At 45.1% G+C, this 19764-nt stretch overlaps 1 protein-coding gene across 2 annotated transcripts in view; it reads right to left on the bottom strand.

Annotated features, from left to right (window-relative positions):
- Positions 1 to 19351, bottom strand: part of AFF2 (AF4/FMR2 family member 2) — a 487741-nt gene extending 468390 nt beyond the window's left edge. For both annotated transcript variants that reach the window (XM_036840574.1, XM_036840575.1), the window contains exon 1: positions 19249 to 19351. In XM_036840574.1, the coding sequence (XP_036696469.1) occupies positions 19249 to 19295 (47 nt within the window). In that variant the 5' untranslated portion in view covers positions 19296 to 19351. The remainder of the gene's footprint in view (positions 1 to 19248) is intronic.
- Positions 19352 to 19764: the final 413 nt, after the last annotated feature.

Below are 19764 nucleotides of genomic sequence, written 5' to 3'. Positions count from 1 at the left end.
GAGGGCCCCCTGGGATGGTACCTGGTCTGGTGATCTGCCTCCACGCTCCTAGGCCTGCTTCTCTCAAACCACGGCCCGTGAGGAGGAAGCAGGTTAGGGCCGCGTCTATTCCAAGTTCATTTCCAGTGCGTAGTAGGCCACACACAGATAAATGACTGCAGCGGCCTTAGCCATGGATGACGCCTTTATGCTCCACTCAACTGTTTGACTTCCACACAAAGACTTCTTCTCAGGGGCACTGTTTGGGTCATTACAGAATGGGCTTGTCAGAGGGCTTTGTAATTGTAACCATAAACAAATTACTTTAGGAAAAAGGCCAGAGCCACCGGCAGCAATCAAAGAGATTTGTCAAGACTGTTTCCGATTATTTTATATCAGATTCCTTATTAAATAGAAAAAAAAAAAACCAAGTGACTGCAGGTGAAGCGATCATCATTTTTGCAAAAGCTGTAATGTCTAAAGTAACAGACATACTGTAACTGAGGCATGGAAGTTATTTCCACTTTAAGACATTTAATTTCAGATGACGAATTAGGATAAATGCCTTCCCTCTGTGAAGAGCTGAATGAAAGCTCTGGTTAAGGGGAGTCAATTCCCTGTTCAGTTTAAATTTACTCAGAAAGTCATTTTATCGCATCCAAAACAGAGGCGGCTGAGCCAGTGCTAAGAAGAACCGAAAGAGTCCTGTGACCTGGCAAGTCCAGTCAACCCAGCACAGAAACATGGCGGCCCAGTGCCTGCCACCTGGAGGCCCCTGGCACACTAAGGAATTCAGAACTGAACTCGACCTGGTCGGACCTTTATGCCTCATATTTTACCCCTCAGCCAAATATGCCTTTCTCGCGGCAAGTGGGAGTGGGGCTGGTGGGAGGAGTTCTAAAAAGCTTACTTTTTAAAATGCACAGACGCTGCTAGAACATCAAATGGCTCTTACAAACAACGTTTTGATGAGTTAAGTGTAAATGAATCAGAAACATATGGATTACATTTCCCTCCAAACACACAGGGGTCTCAAAATTAAAGAGGGAAAAAGGGCTGAATCCAAAAGCGTTTGAAAATAGTTCTAGACAGGCAGCAGGCCCAGAATGCATCCTGGACGTTAATGGGTTTTATAAGTTTGAAAAATGTTGGAGAGTTAAAGTTCCCTCTTTGAAGCATCTCAGATGTAAGCTTGTTTTATATGATTTTTTTTTCCTTTCAATGCACAAGTGTTCAGGGCATCTGGCATTGATTATTTTCTTCTTTAAAAAAAGGAGTGTTTAAAATAAAATAATGGCATAATTTGTTTAGACAAAACAGCCCTCAACCAGACAAAAAGGCGAACAGAGGGTGGTGGGATAGGGTATCAGGAGCATACATCTTAAGAGTTCAAGTTTCACGAAAGCCTAGAATCTACAGCTAGCTTACGTACGCTTGCATGTATGTGGTGTACCTATGTGTGTATCTATACATGTGGATATAAGTACCTACATATATACCCACACAGCTAAACATTATTATTAACTTATTTCCTCAGGTCTTGAATGGCCCATTTTACTGCCACACGCGGAGTATGTGCCCATGGACACGAGGAACGGTTCAAATTCCTCTTTGAATTTTCAGGCTCTCTTTTTCCCATTTTTAAAAAAATTTGTAGTTTCTTCCGCTTTGTATTATTCCGTCTACGTGAGTGGAGGACAGACATTCACTACTAGTCAAACTGAACCAGAAATTGCTATGAGTGATTTCACCTAAAGACGTGTTTAAAGACTGCAATATTTAGTCCATGATGGTACGAGCAAAGATGAAAAAGATGCTTAGGTTTTATTTCAAAAACACACAGAAAGTGAGTGGAGAAGAGGGAGGTAAATATCCATTCTCCATCGTGAGAGATGTTGACACCTCACTCCTGACCCGGAGAATAGTCAACCGCGTTCTGTAACAAGCCCGTCAATAGCCAAATGGACTCAGGTCCCCGCACGAAGCCACTGGCTGCACAGCCTCTATTTAGATAAAGTGCCGTTAAAATGCCAAAAGGCTCCATGTGTCGAGCTCGCAAATCGGCCAAGAAAAATTTTAAAAGCCTGTATATGTCAGTGATTCCCAATCCTTTTCATTAAAACAAATTTTTAAAAAATTTGGACTGTTGATGCTATTTTCATTGTTTTTTGCATTTTATGTGGCAGTAATCTTCCTGTTCTTCCCCTCCCACCCCACGCCCCGAAAGTCAGGCAAAACATTGTGAGCTCTATACTTTTAAAATTTAAAGTGAATTTAATGTGATTTGACTTGAGCGTTATTTTCCAACAATTGCAAGCTTGAGATTCACAGCCAAGGCCCTCTCCTGCAGGTTTTCTCCTGAGGAATTTTAAAGTGTCATAAAAACTCAGCAGTTGAAACAACCTCAAAGGTCATCTAGTTCAACCTTTATCTAATGCTGGAATCCCCTCTACAACATTCCTGATAAGGGTCATCCAGTCTTAGCTTAAACGCCAGACATACATACTCTCTACCTAAAACTCCACGAGGTAACGTCCACTCAAGTGGAAAGTGACCCAACACCACAGGCCACCCCTTCCCCTCCCCATCAAAGCTCAGTCATATGTGGGGTCATTGCTCAGGGCATTCATGTATTAACTTCTGTTGTAGGAGGGACAGGCCACGCCGACGAAGCACTGCAAATACAACAGACCACTGCCCAATTACGTACAATCAACTTCTTAACGCAAAGGCTGTCATCTGTCACCCATGCTGATACTCAAGGTGGCTCTCTGGAAGAACACAGCTGGCTCTGTTTGGTCTTATTAGCAAAATCCATACTCCAGGGCCAAGACTCGCCCAGAACAAAATGGAATCTAAAGTCTCTTTAATAGACTATTTGCCCAAGTCAAGATGAGTCTCTAGTCTGGAATCTAAATACTTCTAAAAAGCATTCGGTAGCAAGAAACTATTCGTCTTAGGATGCCTATGAAGAGCTACGGGCATGCCCTATGACAAAGATGTGTGAAAAAATTCTTTTCCAATTTAGAGTCCCTTTAGCAAAAACACTTCATACTGTACAGCTGAATTCAGGGGTTTACAATAACTCATCAATAGTGCAGTACAGGAAGTGGTTTGCTGAATACTGACGGAAAGGTTGCAGTAATCAACAATGCGGTGCAATGTCATGGGGGCTATATTTTGACTTAAGATCCCTCTCACACAGCAGGTGGAAATAATGAGTACTAGACACTGAAGAAATTATTCAAGGCAGTGCTGGGTCAGTCTAGCTTCCTGGCAGCCACAAAGAAAGCCAGATGCCCTGTGCCATGCGTTTCACCATATGATTGATGACTCAAGCCCTTTCAGAACAGTGTCTTTGGAAATGGTTTGCTGTGGCTCCGGCCAATCCTCTTTGTCATGTCGATCTCCTTCCCATAAATCTCCCGCAGGAATCAACCAGGGCAGTGGTCCTCAAGCGTGGGCAAGGAGTATCTGTTTTTGTCATCTTAAAGAGGGCCACAATCCCTGCGACCGGAAGGATCTTCAGATATGACTTTGGGAGCCTTAGAGAACCAATGGACCTCTGCCCAACTCTCATCCTACTTTAAGCATTTAATGATCCAGCTCCAGGGGCCATGTATGCAATGGCCACCACAAGATCCCCAGTGCCTGGCCCATGTAGACACCTACCACATATGTGATGAATGAAGGAATGGATGAATGCCCATTCTCCTCTTCAGGTGACAGACACAACGCTTGGAATTTCACCATCGCAAAGATGGCTTTCGTACACATTGCAAGGAGAGTGGGACCACTCAAGGATATAGTGTCAGAGTGGAATGCTATTCGGATCCAATCTCCATCTTGCAAGATGAAGCCATGGTCACAGCCAGAGGAAGAGGGGCTTTTCACGCCATCCAAGCAGTAGTTTGTGCAGAGGTGGCCAGTGTGGAGCAACTACTCAAGCCTTGCCTCTGAGGAGCTATATTACAGGGCAGTGTTATGGTGCCAGGGTTTGAACCCCAGCTCTGCTGCTACCTACGCTACCTACCTGTGTGATCTTGAGCAAGTGACTTAACCTCTCTTAGGCCTTAATTCCCCCATCATAAAAATGGCAATCATGAACACGACTACTACCTCACAGGGTTATGGAAGGTTGAAGAGTTTACATGTGGAAAGCGTTCGGAGAATTGCCTTTTGTGCAGCGGCCACTCCATACACGGGACCCATGGTCATCTCCCAAGTGTAGGCCAACATGGCCACAGGGAGAGAGATGCAGTTTCCCGGGAGGCACCGGGGTTCAACATTAGTTATTTGATTCCTTCTGGAAAAGCTCCTGTTAGCCTTTCGATCCTCTGGGGTTCCCATACTGTGGCAATTAAAGGGAAAGATACCCAGAGGGAGGTTTCCCTGGGCAAAGGCTGTTAAGGATCTGCTCTTCCACCGAACTTCTGAAAAAGTGTGTATGGACCAGGCGGCGAGGCCTCGCTTGGCTCCATCTACCCTAAAAATAGAGCTCGAGCCTTCCAGGCCCGGCCACCTCCCACCCGCGTATCTAGACAGGGTCTCCTTGAGTCTCTGCAGGCCATTATCCGAGTGCTGGGACATTCTTCCCTGAGAAATGAGGACACAGTGAACACGGCAGGGCTGCCCCCAGACCCGGGGAGGGCTGACGAGAGCAGAAGACATTATACTTCCTCTGTGTGGCCTTCAGGGCAGAACTACAAGCAAGGGCTGGGAGCTCAGAGAGGCCCTTTCGCACAGATGATGGAATGTGCAGCAGAACTGCCCAGATAGGAAGGAACTGGCTGCCTTGAGAGGGAGTTTTATTCTCCTCCCATTTTGGTTTTGGTTTTGTTTTGTTTTTTTTTTTTTGGACCAGCAGAAGCAGGGTGAGCACTGCTAGGGAGACTGAGGGAAGGGAATGGCCCAGGAGCTGGCGTAGCTCCAATCCCCGTTAAGGTCTGAAGCTCTAAGGCTCTCCACAAGCGCGGGGACATGGATCTGGGAGGAGGCGTCCGGAGAAGCAGACGGCACCTCTCCTCTCCCCTCCACCATCATGAGAACCACTCTAAGTAGTTCACGTTGATTCATGAAAATTGCTCCTGTTTCTCTTTATATTTTTATAGCTTTTCTGATTCTTACAGTTCAGGGTTTAAATGGGAGATTACCGTTATGGGGAAAAAAACTGTAGCTCACAGAGAGCCTTAATTCTCCTCTTAATAGTTACAGAGGGATACAGAGTATTCGTACTGACTCCAGGAAGGCCTCATCACCCATTGTCTATTTATGAAAATTCAGCCTTATTATTAAACGCCGGCCACGGAAACAAGTGCGGCTTAATTTGCCAAAGCAAAACGGCTAGAATTTCCAATGTCTTTCCATTTTTTTGAACATGAAGGTCTAATAGCTTGACAGTTTAAATTCAAGATGCCACAACAGTTTGGGACCGGAAACTTGGAATTCAATGAAACAGCTTGCAAGATATTAAAGGCTTCTGTCCCCAGAATATGTTTTCTTTTTTTCCAGTGTAGGCTGCCTCATTCACTACAACCTTTTATACATTACTCTCGTAAAATGCACAAACAGCCTTTAGGAGAAATTAGTTAAACGGCTCCCAGAAAGCAGTGTTGCTTTTCCCCTTTCGAAACACTGCCGTAAGTACCCCAGCTCACTAATAAAGGGTAAACAAGTCTGAAAATGTATCACATGTAACAGGTATGATTAAAAGGAAGGCAGTGAAGAGGCAAGTGATGCTCACGCGGGGGGCAGTCCTGTTCTCAGTGCATTAGACCTGCCCAAGGAAGCGAATAAAACTGCAACTACTATGCCGTTTACAGGAATAAATGTCAGGAATCCAAAAGACAGGGACGGGACGGGGGGGTGACAGAGCACGGGAGCGCTGCGGAGTTAGAAGTAGCGTCAGGCTTCTTCCTCATGGCTGCTGAGGTCTGGCCGGGCTCCGGGCACACTGACAGAGGAGCCCGAAGTCACAGGAGAGGCGAAGTGAGTTAAAGGATCCACGTTACACAAGCCCATTCAACGTGGGGTTGCCCCGCCCCCGATCACCACCACTAAAATAGCTGGAACTCCTTTTGAGAAAAAAGTAACATCAGAACTTCATTCAGGAAATCCAGGTGTTGGCACACGTTTGAACAAACACGAATTCACAAATCCCCATTTCATGACCTAGCAGCCATACCACTCCACACAGCCCACAAGGTGAGGCCCAAGTTCACAAGTGAGATCGTGATGGATTCCAAACTTTCCCAGCCTGTGGGGAATAAAAGGAAAGAGAAGGAAAGAGGAGACACAAGAAAACTGCAGAAGTAGCCCTAACGCTGGCATTGCACCTTTTTCTTCTCTTTTTGGCTCTGTAGGTTCAACTTTTCCTTACCAGTATTTACACCTCTGTGGTTTTCTGCTTATTGCCGTTGTTGCTGTTAAATGAATGTGTGTCACATGAACCCAAGAACCTGGACCATTTCTGTGGAGTCATATAGGCACATTCATTCAGTTACTTTCCCCCTTTCTAATTCCTATGAACGACAGCAAAAAAAATAATTAATTAATTAAAGCTCAATGAAGATTTACGAGGGGACTCATTTCCCAACTTCTGCCCCTGTAGCTGGGTGAGGCAGCTTAACTAAAACATCTCTGAGAAATGCCATGAGCCATGAAGTTTCTGACTCGCATATCATTTATGATACCCCTGGGGAGCAGGCCTGCCTAAGAAAACCGAGGCCCAGCACCCCATAAGGTTCTCATTACAAACAGGAATGTGCCAGGCCAGATGCACTGGGGGTTGTCAAGCTCTGCAAACTCTCCCCACCAAAAAACTCATAAATTTTGCAGAATATATTGCTTTTCCTTGAATTTTTATGATTATGTTCAATTTCAGGAAACTTACCCCGTACTTCATCATTTGCCTTCATTTTTAAGAGTTATCTGACGTCCATGAAGTTCTATGGACTTTCTACTAATCATGTTTTTTAAATCTTAAAAATATAAGCCTACATATTTCCAGCCAGCCATGAATTTAAAATCTTCCCCCTTCTTCCAATTTTGGTATGCAATTGCAGGCCGAACAGATTTCGAAGGTTCTCTGTTGGACAAACTCACCTTTCCATCTTCCATTGAGGCAAGGAACCCAAAGAAAGATGGCAATAATGGTGATCAGAGTGTACAGGGTAGTCAGGACTTGGCACTGAAACTGGATGGGTGACACTGTAAGACTCAGAGGCATGTACTTCCCTGGAGCAGCCACGGTAGCATTCGCAGCCCAAGGAAAAGACTCCCCAACCCCAGGGTCGAGGGCATTGGAAATGGTGGAGTACAGTTGGGTACCTAGGCAAAGTTTGGTGTCCTCCCACATTTTAACTTGGTAGAGTGAATTTTAGTGATTTCAGTGCTATTTTGCTAAATTTACTTTTCATAACACATATTTCAGGCTTGAATACTTAACCAATCTCAAATTCGTTACCAACCCCAAATGCAATCTTTCAGCTAATCGTGTATTAAGAGGGGCAATGTCTATAAACCGTTTTGCTGCCTAGCTGTACCTATGGCAGTTCTTAATGCTACACCCAAACCAGAAGGCCTTCTTTACACACCCCAGAAACCCAGAGGCAGGGCAAGGCCTATATGATCCAGTCTCCTCTGATGAGATACGAAACAGGCGACGTAAAGATCCCACTCTACTACAGACGTTTAGGATAGGAAGAAACTAAGGAGCCAGATGTAATCCTGTGCTAAATCAGATTAGGTGAAGCAGACAAAATCACAACTTTATTCACTGTGTCATTTATCCCGGGTGACTAATGCATTATTTGTATGAAGTTAAAATTGAGCTTTGAGAAACTATGAAATAAATCAAATGCCCTACTTTATGTAATTTTAACAGACAGATCCCATTAGGATTCTACTATGCATAGCTGTTGGTTAAAATCATTGACCAGTATCCTTATAAATTAATCAACTGAGGTAATACTGGCTCTGCTGTCATCATTTGCTACTAATCTACAGTTAGAATTCACTTTAACTTTTCAAGCCTCTTGAAATAGGTTCATCAAATTTCCATTTTTTTGTTCAAAATATATGAGTAACTGCGATTGTTTACAAAAGCCTGTGGTAGAAGTCTGCCACTGGTGTCATTTTTCAACGGCATTAGAGTGTGCATTGGCATTTCATTGTAATTTCAGGGTAAAATGCTAATCAGAATCCAACCATAATCGTCTTCATCATTCTTGATAGGAACTTTTATCACTCGCAGTCTGAATACATGTGAACTGTTTAAAGTTTAAACTGTTACAGAACTGCAAAAAACTAATTGGCCAAAATGTCTAATTGTAGCAAAAGGGATATAGTTAATATTTAGTAGTTAACTTTTTAAAAAAGATCATCATGGCTCCTGCATTCCTCCTGGATCTTTAATACTTGGATATGTTTCATTTCTGATTATGAGACCTAATTTATTAAAAACCCATAAGTATCTACAGTTTCTCCTCCAAATATGTACCTTAATGCCTGGTTAATTTAGCTAACTGGGTGCTTTACCTCCACTAAAATGTCCTAGATTTCTTCAGCACCTTTTATCTTTCTGTCTTCCTTGACCTGCATCTCATGACCTTTAAGTGTGTACTGTAAAAACAAAAAAATAATATTTAGAGGGTTTTTTTCCCAAGGTTAATTTTAATGAATCTTGAAGTTTTAAGTTACCCATCAATTCTGATACAGCGGATGTCCAACTCTGTGAAGGCAGTGGGGAAAAACACCTATCTTCCGGGGTGCTTGTTCAATATGGTGGTGTGTGTAAAGCATGGAACATAGTGCTTGGCAAATACGAGTTCTCCTACGCTGGCTCTCAAACCATCTTACAGAGTGCTGCAAAATGAACACATAGGGAAACTTTTCTGCACATCCTTGAGATGAAACTGCAATCTGAATCCTCCAGAGGCATAAATAGAAAATGTGTTCGGTCTAAAAATACGTTAGGAAAACCCAAATCCTAGGTTAGCCTCCAAAGCAGGAACTATTTTTAAAACAAAGAAAGAAGGAAGGAAGGAGGGAGGGAGGGAGGGAAGGACAAACAAAAAACACGAACAAGGCAGGAGGCTCAGAGGAAAAAATGCTATAAAAGTATGGAGACAAATATTCAGCAAATGTTGAAGGCATGCTCTCCCCTCCACCTTTGTACTACATGAAAGCCTCATTCTGGTGACAGTAACAATTTAAGACACCTTTTTAAAGAAAAGTCTGCAAAATTACCCTTACAGCATTGTTACAGATACTAAATGTAGGTGCACCTCGCAAAAAGAAACTGCTATGCGTAACAATCTAAAATCACAAATTTGATAAGTTTAGCGTTGCTTAGGAGAGATTACGCTCATCAACAAAGAATTCCCCGCAGGAATCCTAGCAAGCAGATGCACATAGAGAGATTTACTTTATAAAACTTTAATAAGCATGCTATTTCAGGAGCCTATCTGTTGAACACATCTACCTGTACCTACCTGTCTGACCATCGTGATTTTAGATCTTCTCTTAGACCTCATTCTTGCACCTCTGAACTATCTCTTCACAAATCTGATCACACAAAGCATTAAGCAGGTTACTGTATATCAACCCATTTATTTATTCAACAAAAAGTAACTGAGCACCTACTGTGTGCCACTGTTCTAAGCACTGCAGATGCAGTGGTAAATAATACCGCCCCCCAAAAAACTCCACCCTCATTGAGCCCACGTTCAATGCACCTTCCTCCCAAGCACCGAATCTTGTGCTTACACCAAAGAGGAGCAGAATTGAGCATCTCCTGTTGGAGTAGATATCAGGTCAGTTACACCTCATATATGGTTATGGACTTCAACCCAACGCTGGCTTGCAAATACTAAAGATGAGAGACAAAGGCCTCATCAGCCCAGTCCGCTGCCGAGCCCCGAAGCACACAGGGCTTGCCACTATTCTAGCATCTCTCCCGGGGTATCATCATGGGCTAGCAGCGCAGCTAAGGATTCACAGCCTGCGCGTTAATTGCAGCTCTGCAGCATACTATCTGTGTGACCTTGGGCAAGTCGCTGAAGTCCTCTGTCCCAGTTTCCCTGCCCTGTAAAATAGGGAACTCAGATAACACAAATCAGAGCCGTCACATAGGAAATGTAAGCTCTAATTATTATTATTTTCACTCATTATTAATGTGATTCATTATGGCTTCCCACCTAGAGGTAATATTTTGAAGACCTAGCACGGCGCCTGAATGAATCGGATAAGCCAACGATGCCGCGTTAGGCTATTACTCTGGGTCAGACACTAGGATTACACCAATAAAAGACATGTTCTCATCCCTCAAAACAACTCAGGTGCATTGGAAGTCTGTTCAGGACAGTACGGCAGCTCAGAGGAAGGGTGTCTAAGCCGACGGGGCAAGAGTATGTGAGTCTGGGGAAGGAGGAGGTATAGGAGGATTGTAGCTAGTGGCTTCTCAGAGACAGAGCTGAGATTCGAAGGATGAGACAGCCAGACAAAGAATTATTTGGTGGCCGAAACAATTCATCATAAACACAGATGTAAACACCAATCAGATGGTACCAAAGCACCAACTTACGCTTTAGGAAAAAGAAAGACTAAAGGAAAAACATCGATACACACCTTCCACAAAAATGAGCTAATAATTTTTTTAAAAAAGAAGAAGGAACAAAAGAACAGATATATCTGGGTACATCTCAAGAGCCACGATATATGCTTCTTTCGAAAACAGCTACTTTGCCAGCAATTGTGCCAACTTACAAACATTTGTTTCAACTGATTCAGGAAAACAAACTCTCATTTGGTATTTCTTTGCAGAATGCTTGCATCGATATTTACATAATTCAAACAGTCAAATAATTGTCCAGAATTTTGTGGTTAGCCCACAGCAAATGGTGGTCAGTGGCAATGACAGCACTCCACTCACACAGCAAAACGTAACCTCAGCAACTGTGTGATGAACGTGAGCTACTATTCAAGCAGTTAACTCCAGGTCCAAAGGCAACTGTCTAATAGCAAGTGTTGGCTGCTCCTGGTCTTCTAAACAGCCCCCATTTCTGGCTTTCCATTTCACTCTGGGCATTGACGAGGCCTGCTTCTCCTCCTCTAGCTCATGTCCTCTCTCTCTCCCTGAATTCCTATGTTACTTACATCCATGCCACGCTATTTCCCCCAATCCAGGTCTACATTCCGCTGTCAAGTCAGTGGGGCCAGAGGTCATCTACTACATTCCTTTATCTCCCCCTAAAAGTGACTGCCTAGCAAAGCGTTGGGCACAGAGCAGGTACACAATGCAGACAGTGCTGGAGAGGGTGACAAATACTGAACCAGGACACGAGAGCTCCGGACCTGACCTAGCGTTGTCACATATGGACTGTACGTCCTTGGGCAAGCTATTTTCCCATCCTGGGCCTCAGTCTCCACATCTGTATGAAGAAGAGGCTGGACCAGATGACGGTGAAGGGCCCTCCAGTCTTGAAACACTGGGTTTGAGGAATTGATGAATATCTACACACCTGAGCCAAGCCTTTTGCCAGCAAATAAATAATGGCTAATTGATGAGACCTCTCCAGGATTCCATGGCACTTCATCAGAAACATCCATCACGCTGGAATTTAATTTAGTTACTGTGGCTGTGCCGACCTGGCGTGGAACCACCAGTCCCTTTGGAATATTAATTTATTAAAAAAAATTAGTTGACTGACATCCTGGAGGGAGAAATAAAGCCTCTGTGATTGCATTTCTCATTGTTCACCAGACAGTTAGGTCGTCGTGTACATATTGCCACAGTCAGAAGGTTAAAGTGTCCTCATAACACGCTCCTTCTGGTGGGTTGGTTTCATCAAATCACACTAGAGACCCAAAGACCAAGGAGACATCAGACTCTTAAGAAACTTCTCCCAGTGACTGTTAAAGCCCAGGTTACAATGCAGCACCACTACAAGATGAGTAGGGTTTTATTTTTTATTTATATAAAAAAGAAACCATTTCAATGCTATTGCCAGGAGATATGTGGCCTACAAAACACAAAATTTGGACTCCAGGAATATGGTTTAATCAAGGCCACCAGTATCTGCTACTGAGACCTGGTTTTCACTGAAGCCGGTCGATGATGCAAAGAACTATTATTTGGAAATCTAAGCAAAAAAAAACCCATTCTTTATAGGATGGAAGTGATGGGTTTCTTCTTTTCCTTTTCTCCAGCAAAATGAACATTGAAAAAATAAACAGATGAGTGATTTTAAGTTTGTAATGAAAACACAACCTGTTTCCTTAGCTTATTTCCCAACGTGTGGCCTTTATACCTTCCTAGACCAGCACAAGCCTATTGAACAAGCAAATCAAAGATTACTTTCAATCACTGGCTGATTTTCTCTTCGAAATGAAGCAAAATGCACAGGTATATGAAAAATAGCATTCCATAAACTAAGCAATCCATAATCAAAATCAGATTCTAGCTGGAAGGCTATTGTCAGCCCTGCTTAAATCATGCCATTTTATTTAAGCACTCAGATCATTTTTCTCAGCTCAGTAAGTAGGTGGATGTTAGCAGCTAAGGTCATCGAAAAGATTTACTTTAAAATAAATTCAACAATTCCGAGCACCGCCCTCTCCATGGTATAAAGTGTGCCTCACTTTGAACGTGCATATAAAATTTCATTAAAGTGCAACATAAAAGTTTTACATTAGAGGAACCCAGTGCTGGACCTTTGTTTAACAGTCATGATAATTTATGGCGTGGATCTGCTACAGTTAAGTAGAAAAACAGGCTTCTCTCGATGAAATACAAGTCATAAAGGCTGAAACTCAAGGAAAGCTGGAGGAATCCCAACCCTCCGACCACTCAATTCTTCTTCAGATTTTTGTCACACATTCTTCTTCAACGTTCTCCGCACAGATTGAGACACAATACCAGTCCTGTACCCCTCTACCTTCAAACCTGGTTTTTTCAGTTCTAAGCATATCTTAGAATTCATAGAAATCTATTTTTTTAAGCACACTGATAAATAACAGGGGTTCGAATTTTGCCTTTTCCTATTAAGCTTTTCTTGGTTACCATCCTTCTTTCTCGTTACTTTCTGCGCAAGAGACCAGACTGGCTAGGAGACCTTCAAAAAGTTACAATTAAAACACTATCAAGCAGGCAGAGGGGCGGTATTACCACCAGGATCTAAGCAACTGTCTTTGGAAGACAGAAGCATTTGCATAGAGCACTCTTGGAGCTGATGGGGCTCTCATATCAATCAACACATGTTTCTTGAGCACCTGTAATGAGAAAGGCACTGTGCTGAATGATGCGAGAGGGCGTACACCATTCCCTAGGAAGCGGTGTGGATATTCAAACACAAACGACTTAATGCAACAGTAGTGACGCAGTGAAAAGAACAATAAACACAAATTCTAAGACCATCCACACACTGTGAAAACTTAGGCAAGTCACTTAACCTCTCTGAACTTCAGTTTTCACGTCTACAAAATGGGGCCAGTAAGACCAGTCCTGACAAACCCACATGGTTATTGTGAGGATCAAATCAAATGACAGATGTGGTAAGTTATAAAGCTTTGGAAAGAAATGTTATCAACCTCCTATGCCCAGCTTTGAGGCTCCCAATTAACTAGACAATATACCATGGTCTTCTTTAAGTTCAGGTACCAAATCTTCAAAATTAGGGCATTCGAATTTAAATGGACAGTTCTCAAGGACTTGAGTTTTCCCATATATATATATTATATATATATATATACACATATATATATATTATACATACAATATATATATGAATGGAAAATTACAATACACATATATATTGTAATTTGCCATTCATACGTTTTCATTAAAGGGGCATCCATAAAAGAAGTGCTAAGAGATTGTACCATTACATAAATTGTTCCTTATTCAATTAAAAGAAAAAAGCAGAGTTCCATGGCTAGTCGATTACATGGTAATTCCACAGATTTTTTTTTACACAAGCATCATATACACAATCCAATCCATTTGTTTCAGTGAGAGCTAAATGCTCGAACCCACACAGTAACAATAAATAATAGGCAATGAGGTTTTGCAGAAAGGCACTTGAGCTGGAAATTGGGAGATGTGGATTTCTGACCCAGCCCTACTACTAACCAGGCTGTGTGAACTTAGGTGAGTCAATCAACCTCTCCAGTGCTGTTTGCTCATCTGTAAAATGGGAATAACACGTGTGCGTTCTGATTCACAATGACCGAATGAGATGATGTATGGAGAAGGATCCCACCTGTTGGAAAGGCTCAGACAATATGTCAGTTGTTGCTGGTGTAGGCTCTGGGATCAGCTCCATCTAGGCTGGAACCTGAATTGCATCACTGAGTAGCTACTGCCTCCATTTCTTCATCCAAAAATGGAAATCATAATAGGTCCCATCTCATAAAGTTGTCTGAAGGATTAAGTGAGGCTGAGTATTTAAAGCACTAGCTACTCGGTCATGTTTGGGGCACAGAGTAAACACCCAAATAACAGTAGCAACAACGATGATGCGTCCTACCACAGACACAGGTGAAACACACACACACACACACACACACTCCTCAAAAAGGTTTCTCCAGGTTGTGGTCTTGAGTTCTTAAATCAGCAACACATTTCTTTCCATTATCAGTAAACAAGTTTTTAAAATCTCTTTCTTTATCCCACATCAGAAAAAGACAAAATTAAAATTGAAAAATGTAGTCACTGTACCAGTTGTTTTGTCTACATGACAAGCTAATCAAGTATGTGGTAGTCTCCCTTTCTGAGGTATGAGCTATAAGCTCATAGGACTACAGCTTCTAGATTGTTCCAGAGATGGCCATTTTATTGGGCTTTTACGATTCTGAAATTGTTAAATATGTGCAGATTTTTCATGCAAGAAATAGTCTCAGCTAAGAATAATGGGCATGAAATAAAGGTTCAGCACATTAAAACCATTTCTATTCAACAATAATTAGCATGTTTAAATACAATATAATTTTTATCCATCTACAAAACGCTTAAATGTTTGGAATCTCGTTTATGTCTATAATGACAGATTCATATTTGAGGCAGTCGTTTTCAGTCTTGATTTGTATATTTTAAAGTTGTTAAATGCTTGACTGACTCATTAGCAAAACAATTCATGTATCATTAAACTGAGTTCTAACATGAGATAATTTTCTTCCTTGTCCAATAGACGTGCCTCTTAAGATTTACGGGGACAGCATTTATCTTTGGGGGTTTCAGCGGGGTGTGGAGGAGACCTCATCACTAGCTAATTTCACCACCTTGAGTCTCGCCCTCCCATATACTCCCTTAAGAAGCTCAAGCCCAAGTGGTTTGCTGAATGAATGCTCAAACAAGCCGGAGAATGCATATTGTACCGGCAAAAAAACAGACCACTGACTGTCTCCCTTGCCCTGGAAAACAAACAGAGGGGGAGGGGGAAAGATAAATGGCTGGAGGTAGAGAAAGAGAAATCCTGGCAACCTGGAGGCGCCGCCCCGCCCCCTCCACATTCCTGCCACCCCCAGGTAGACCAAGGTTGCGTTCCCCGTCTCTCCCCGGCCTTCCCATCCATAAACAGGCCTCTTCCACTCTTCCGGAGGATTGCAGCGCAGGAGGCCTCCAAGGTCCGTGCGCACAGAGCAGGGGGACGCGGCCGGGCTGCTGCAGTGCATGGGCCATGCCCAGCTGGAGCTGAAACAGTTCACTTTTGTCTGGAGAGCAGGGTCCCCGCCCCCCATGGCTGAGGGAAACTGGGGAAAGCGGGGCCGCTGGGGCAGCCCCGGGGGAGGAGAAGCCTGGCCCGCACATGGCCCCTTCCCAGCCTGGACGGCCCCACACAGACCTTTGAACTTTCTATTTATATAACAGTTTAGTGAGTTTAAGTCTCTTCCTGTATAACTGCCCGTTTGCAAGCTCGCCTCTAATTAGGCTACTTGTGAGACACCACATAAAAACTACAAACCGTGGATGCCGGCCTTCGTCCTTCGCAGTGAGAAGTCGGCCACTGTCACAACGGCTTAACTACAATTTTCACCAGGCTTTTGAACATTGTGATTTTGCTATCACAGTGGTTTCCTTTTCTTTTTTTATTTTTTAGAATGAGCCCTTTTGCTGTATCTATCTTCCCTTCTTTCCTTCTTTCTTTTTCAGTAATAAAAAGAAGATAAGCATCCCTGCAAAGAACCCCGGCCTGTCACGAAGCAACACCTAATCAATACGGGAGCGGTGCTTGCAGGGTGGAAAGGCTGTGCACTTGGTAGGCCCTCGGATTTTGCTGGTAAACAAGTCCAAATCTAGCCACGTGATCTCCAGACACCTCAAGAATTCATTTACTGGGTTACCACAGACAAGTCTATGGAGTGATTTCAACGATAACATTTGATTTTTTTCCCTTTATCTTTTTTTTAAGAGCAAGTGGTGCCTTTGGTGCACACAGCCATCTGCGCCTTCCTCTTCTTTCACAGAATGGTTCATATTAAACTCAGACACAGGTGAACATTGCTCATTCACCCAGGAATCTTGAAGAACGAGAGCTTTGGCCCTTTAATCGACTCCAGAGCATGACCCATTAAGAGATTCTTGCGGTGTGTGAAGTCCAGGGCTCTGTTCCGTTAGGCACCGAGCACTCCCAGACTCCCAGACTCGGCACATCCACACCGCAGTCAGCCGTGCCCCATCCTTTCCATGTGCATTCCTCCTGACAAGTGTGTATGTCTCTAAATGGGCACGCACTTTTTGTTTACTGTAGTCTAGTGTTTGCAAATGACACACATGCCTGCGTATGTAAAGTCTTTCTTCATTAAGTCTTGGAAGATGAGTTTGTCTTTTAGCTGGCCCGATCCAGTTATTGTCAGACATCTCGGGTTGCGGCAGAGATGGCTCAGAGCTCTCTGTTCCACAAGTGACTGCTGAGAAGAGACCCAATGGAAATGAGAGCCTTAACTTGGCTGGCGCCTTTTTCTTGCTAGGACCTCCTGGGGAGTTAGGGGTGGGGAGCAATGGATGCCATCAGTCTAAGCAACTACTTGCTCCCCAGGAGGGGAAGTAAACATATAATGAACATGTAATTGGCATGCTCTGGATGTCCAAAGAGAGTTTGGAAAGGTACACGCTTCCATTCAAGGCAATAGCAAGCTTTTTAGTTCATCCACTATTCACATTGATGTTCCTTTTCTCTGTCGGGGTGTACAACACACAGGCGCACAACCGCATTACAAATGTTTACAAACACAGATGCATAAGGAAGCTTGCCCCTCACGATCGAACAGTAAGAAGGAGAAATTTTCCTGGAACGAGTGCACAGAGGGAAAAGGCCAGCTTATTTATGCAGACGTGTTATACTAATTCATCGGTATTTCACATAATATCCACGCAGTGTCCAAGTCTGCATGTTTCTTAACTGATGTGGCATAGTTAGGGATCTGGAGGATCCCTTAATATAATAAAAGATAGTTTCCAAAAAGGGACAAAAAGAAGTCACATCTAAAGAGCCCACCTCCTTTAAATATGCAACTGCATGTGCCTAATATTAAACTGAAATTAAAACAATATAATAAACATGTTTTTAAAAACCTAATACCTTGTATCTATGTTTAACATTTGAACTACACCCACAAAATCACTTATAACGTCTGTTAAATTAATGATGTTACCCACACCATATATTAGGCAAATTGTATGCAAATAGTAATGCTGTGGTTATCAGTGGTGTGCAAAATAAATTAGCGAAGCAGGGTAAAGGCTGTATACAGGAGCGTAATATGTAACTGAGCGGTAATTTTACCGTGATCTTTACTTTTAAATAACAACAGCATGGTTGTTAAAAAACTGTAACCTGTTTTTCTGCAGAGCTGATAAAACCCTGCGTGGGATAAAAAATGCCTTACAGATTAATACTGATACAGCGTAATTTGTGGCTTCAAGGATTTACCCGGAATCGCTGTAAAATAAAATGTATTTAAGTTCTGATTATCTTGGATTTGCAACTAAAGGAGTCATGATTGGCATGATGAAGCTATTGGCTAAGAGTATGACCCTTTTCTAAAGAAGGAAATTGCCTAAAATATCACATCAGCAAGGGAAATCCTTGTAAAAATACACAGCATTCATAGTCAACGGCTGCCAGTAGTTTAACATTGCAAAAGATTTCTCACTGTCGGTCGCTACTATAGATTATTCCAACTACATTTGAAAAGGCAATAGCCAAGAGTGCAATTCGAAGTCGCTGCCGCCGCGCCTTCCCCCCATCTAATTCCATAGGCTGTGGGGGGAAATCGATACGTTAAAATGTTATGACAAATTAACAGTGATAACGCTGGTGCAGGAGGTGAAGCTTCTGTAAAAGTTAATAGATACGCATATCACTATTTATGCACACGCGCGCGCACATCACGCAGACTAACAACTTTCCGGCTCCCCAGTCACCTCTGCACCATCTTTCACAAACCTCTCGGGGACAAGTTGACGGTATTTGGGGAAGAGCCGACTAAACCTTTGAATCCGAGCTGGGTGCCCATTAAACCCACAAACCTGCGGCTGCCTCCCAGTGGGGGGCGGACAGGGGGCCCGGCCGTTAATTAAATGTGCGTTGACGTCGGAGCGGCCAACTTTAGGGGCCAACTTCAAAAACCCTCAGTCTGGAAAGCCAGACGCCGCAGTCGGCCCGGACCCGGTGTCCCCCGCGCGGTGGCCCCCGAAGCCGCCGCTCGGCGCCCGAGTGCGGGGAACTTGGGCCGAGCGGGTGGCAGGGAAGGGAAGGTGTGCGCGCCGCGCCGTGCGGGCACCGGGGTGGCGGCGGGGGCGGCGGCCGCCGAGGAAGCGGAGGGCCGCCCGTGGCACCTTGCCGCTGCCTGCCCCCCGCGGCCGGCCGCCGGCGTCGGGCACCTGGAAAGTTGGGGGCATTTCGGGCGGGCAGCATCCGGTGCGCTGGGAAGGCCACCCGGCCAGCCGTTCGGGGAGAAAATCCCGGCGGAGGTCGCGCGCCTCAGCCCCCGGGCAGCACCGGATCCGATTTGGGCCAGACGCAACTCTTTGGACTTGGAGTGCCAAGCGACGCCCTCGGGACCTGCATCCCTCCCTCGGTCCGCACCTCCCCCCACCCGGGCACCCGACCGAGGAGTCGCGGCGGCTGGGGCCAGAGGTGGCCAAGAGCAAGTGGGAGGGCGTCCCGGGCGCCCCACCAAACCCCGGCTCCTCTTAACAAAGGCGAAAAGCCCAGCCCCGGCCCAGGGACCCGCGCAGCCAAGGAGAAGGCAAAAATCAACACCTACCACTGCTGCTCCAAGTCCCAGTCCCTGAAAAAGTCGAATAGATCCATAGCGGCCGGGCAGCTGCGGCGGCCGGGCGTCCGTCCCTGCCGGCGGCGGCTCTGCGCGGCTCTCGGCGCGGCTCGCTCGCCGCTCTCCGGCCCTCCCGCCCGGCTAAAAGTGCCCGGGCCGCATCGGCGGCGGCGGCGGGCGCCGGAGGTGCCGGGTCCTGCGCTCTGGGGCGGCGGCGGCGGCACCGGGCGGGCAAGTGCCTGGCCGCCCGCTCGGGTCCGCTCGGTCCGCGGCTGCCCGCGCGCCCAGCGCCCCGACGCTGCGGCGGCAGCCGCTGCGGGCTCGAGCCGGCGAGGCCGCCCGCCTGGCGGGCTGCGGGCCGGCGGCGGCGGCGGCGGCGGCGGCGGGGGCGGCCGGGGCAGCTGCAGCGGCGCGGCGCGGCGCGGCAGCCGGGGCGGCAGCGGCGGCGGCGGCGGCTGCACAGGCGGCGGCGGCGGCGGCGGCGGCGGCCGCGGCAGCATCACACAC

This window comes from Balaenoptera musculus, chromosome X (assembly GCF_009873245.2).
Source record: "Balaenoptera musculus isolate JJ_BM4_2016_0621 chromosome X, mBalMus1.pri.v3, whole genome shotgun sequence".
Taxonomy (NCBI): Eukaryota; Metazoa; Chordata; class Mammalia; order Artiodactyla; family Balaenopteridae; genus Balaenoptera; species Balaenoptera musculus.
Note: the sequence above shows the minus strand (reverse complement) of the source record. Positions and strands in the feature narration are given on the sequence as shown.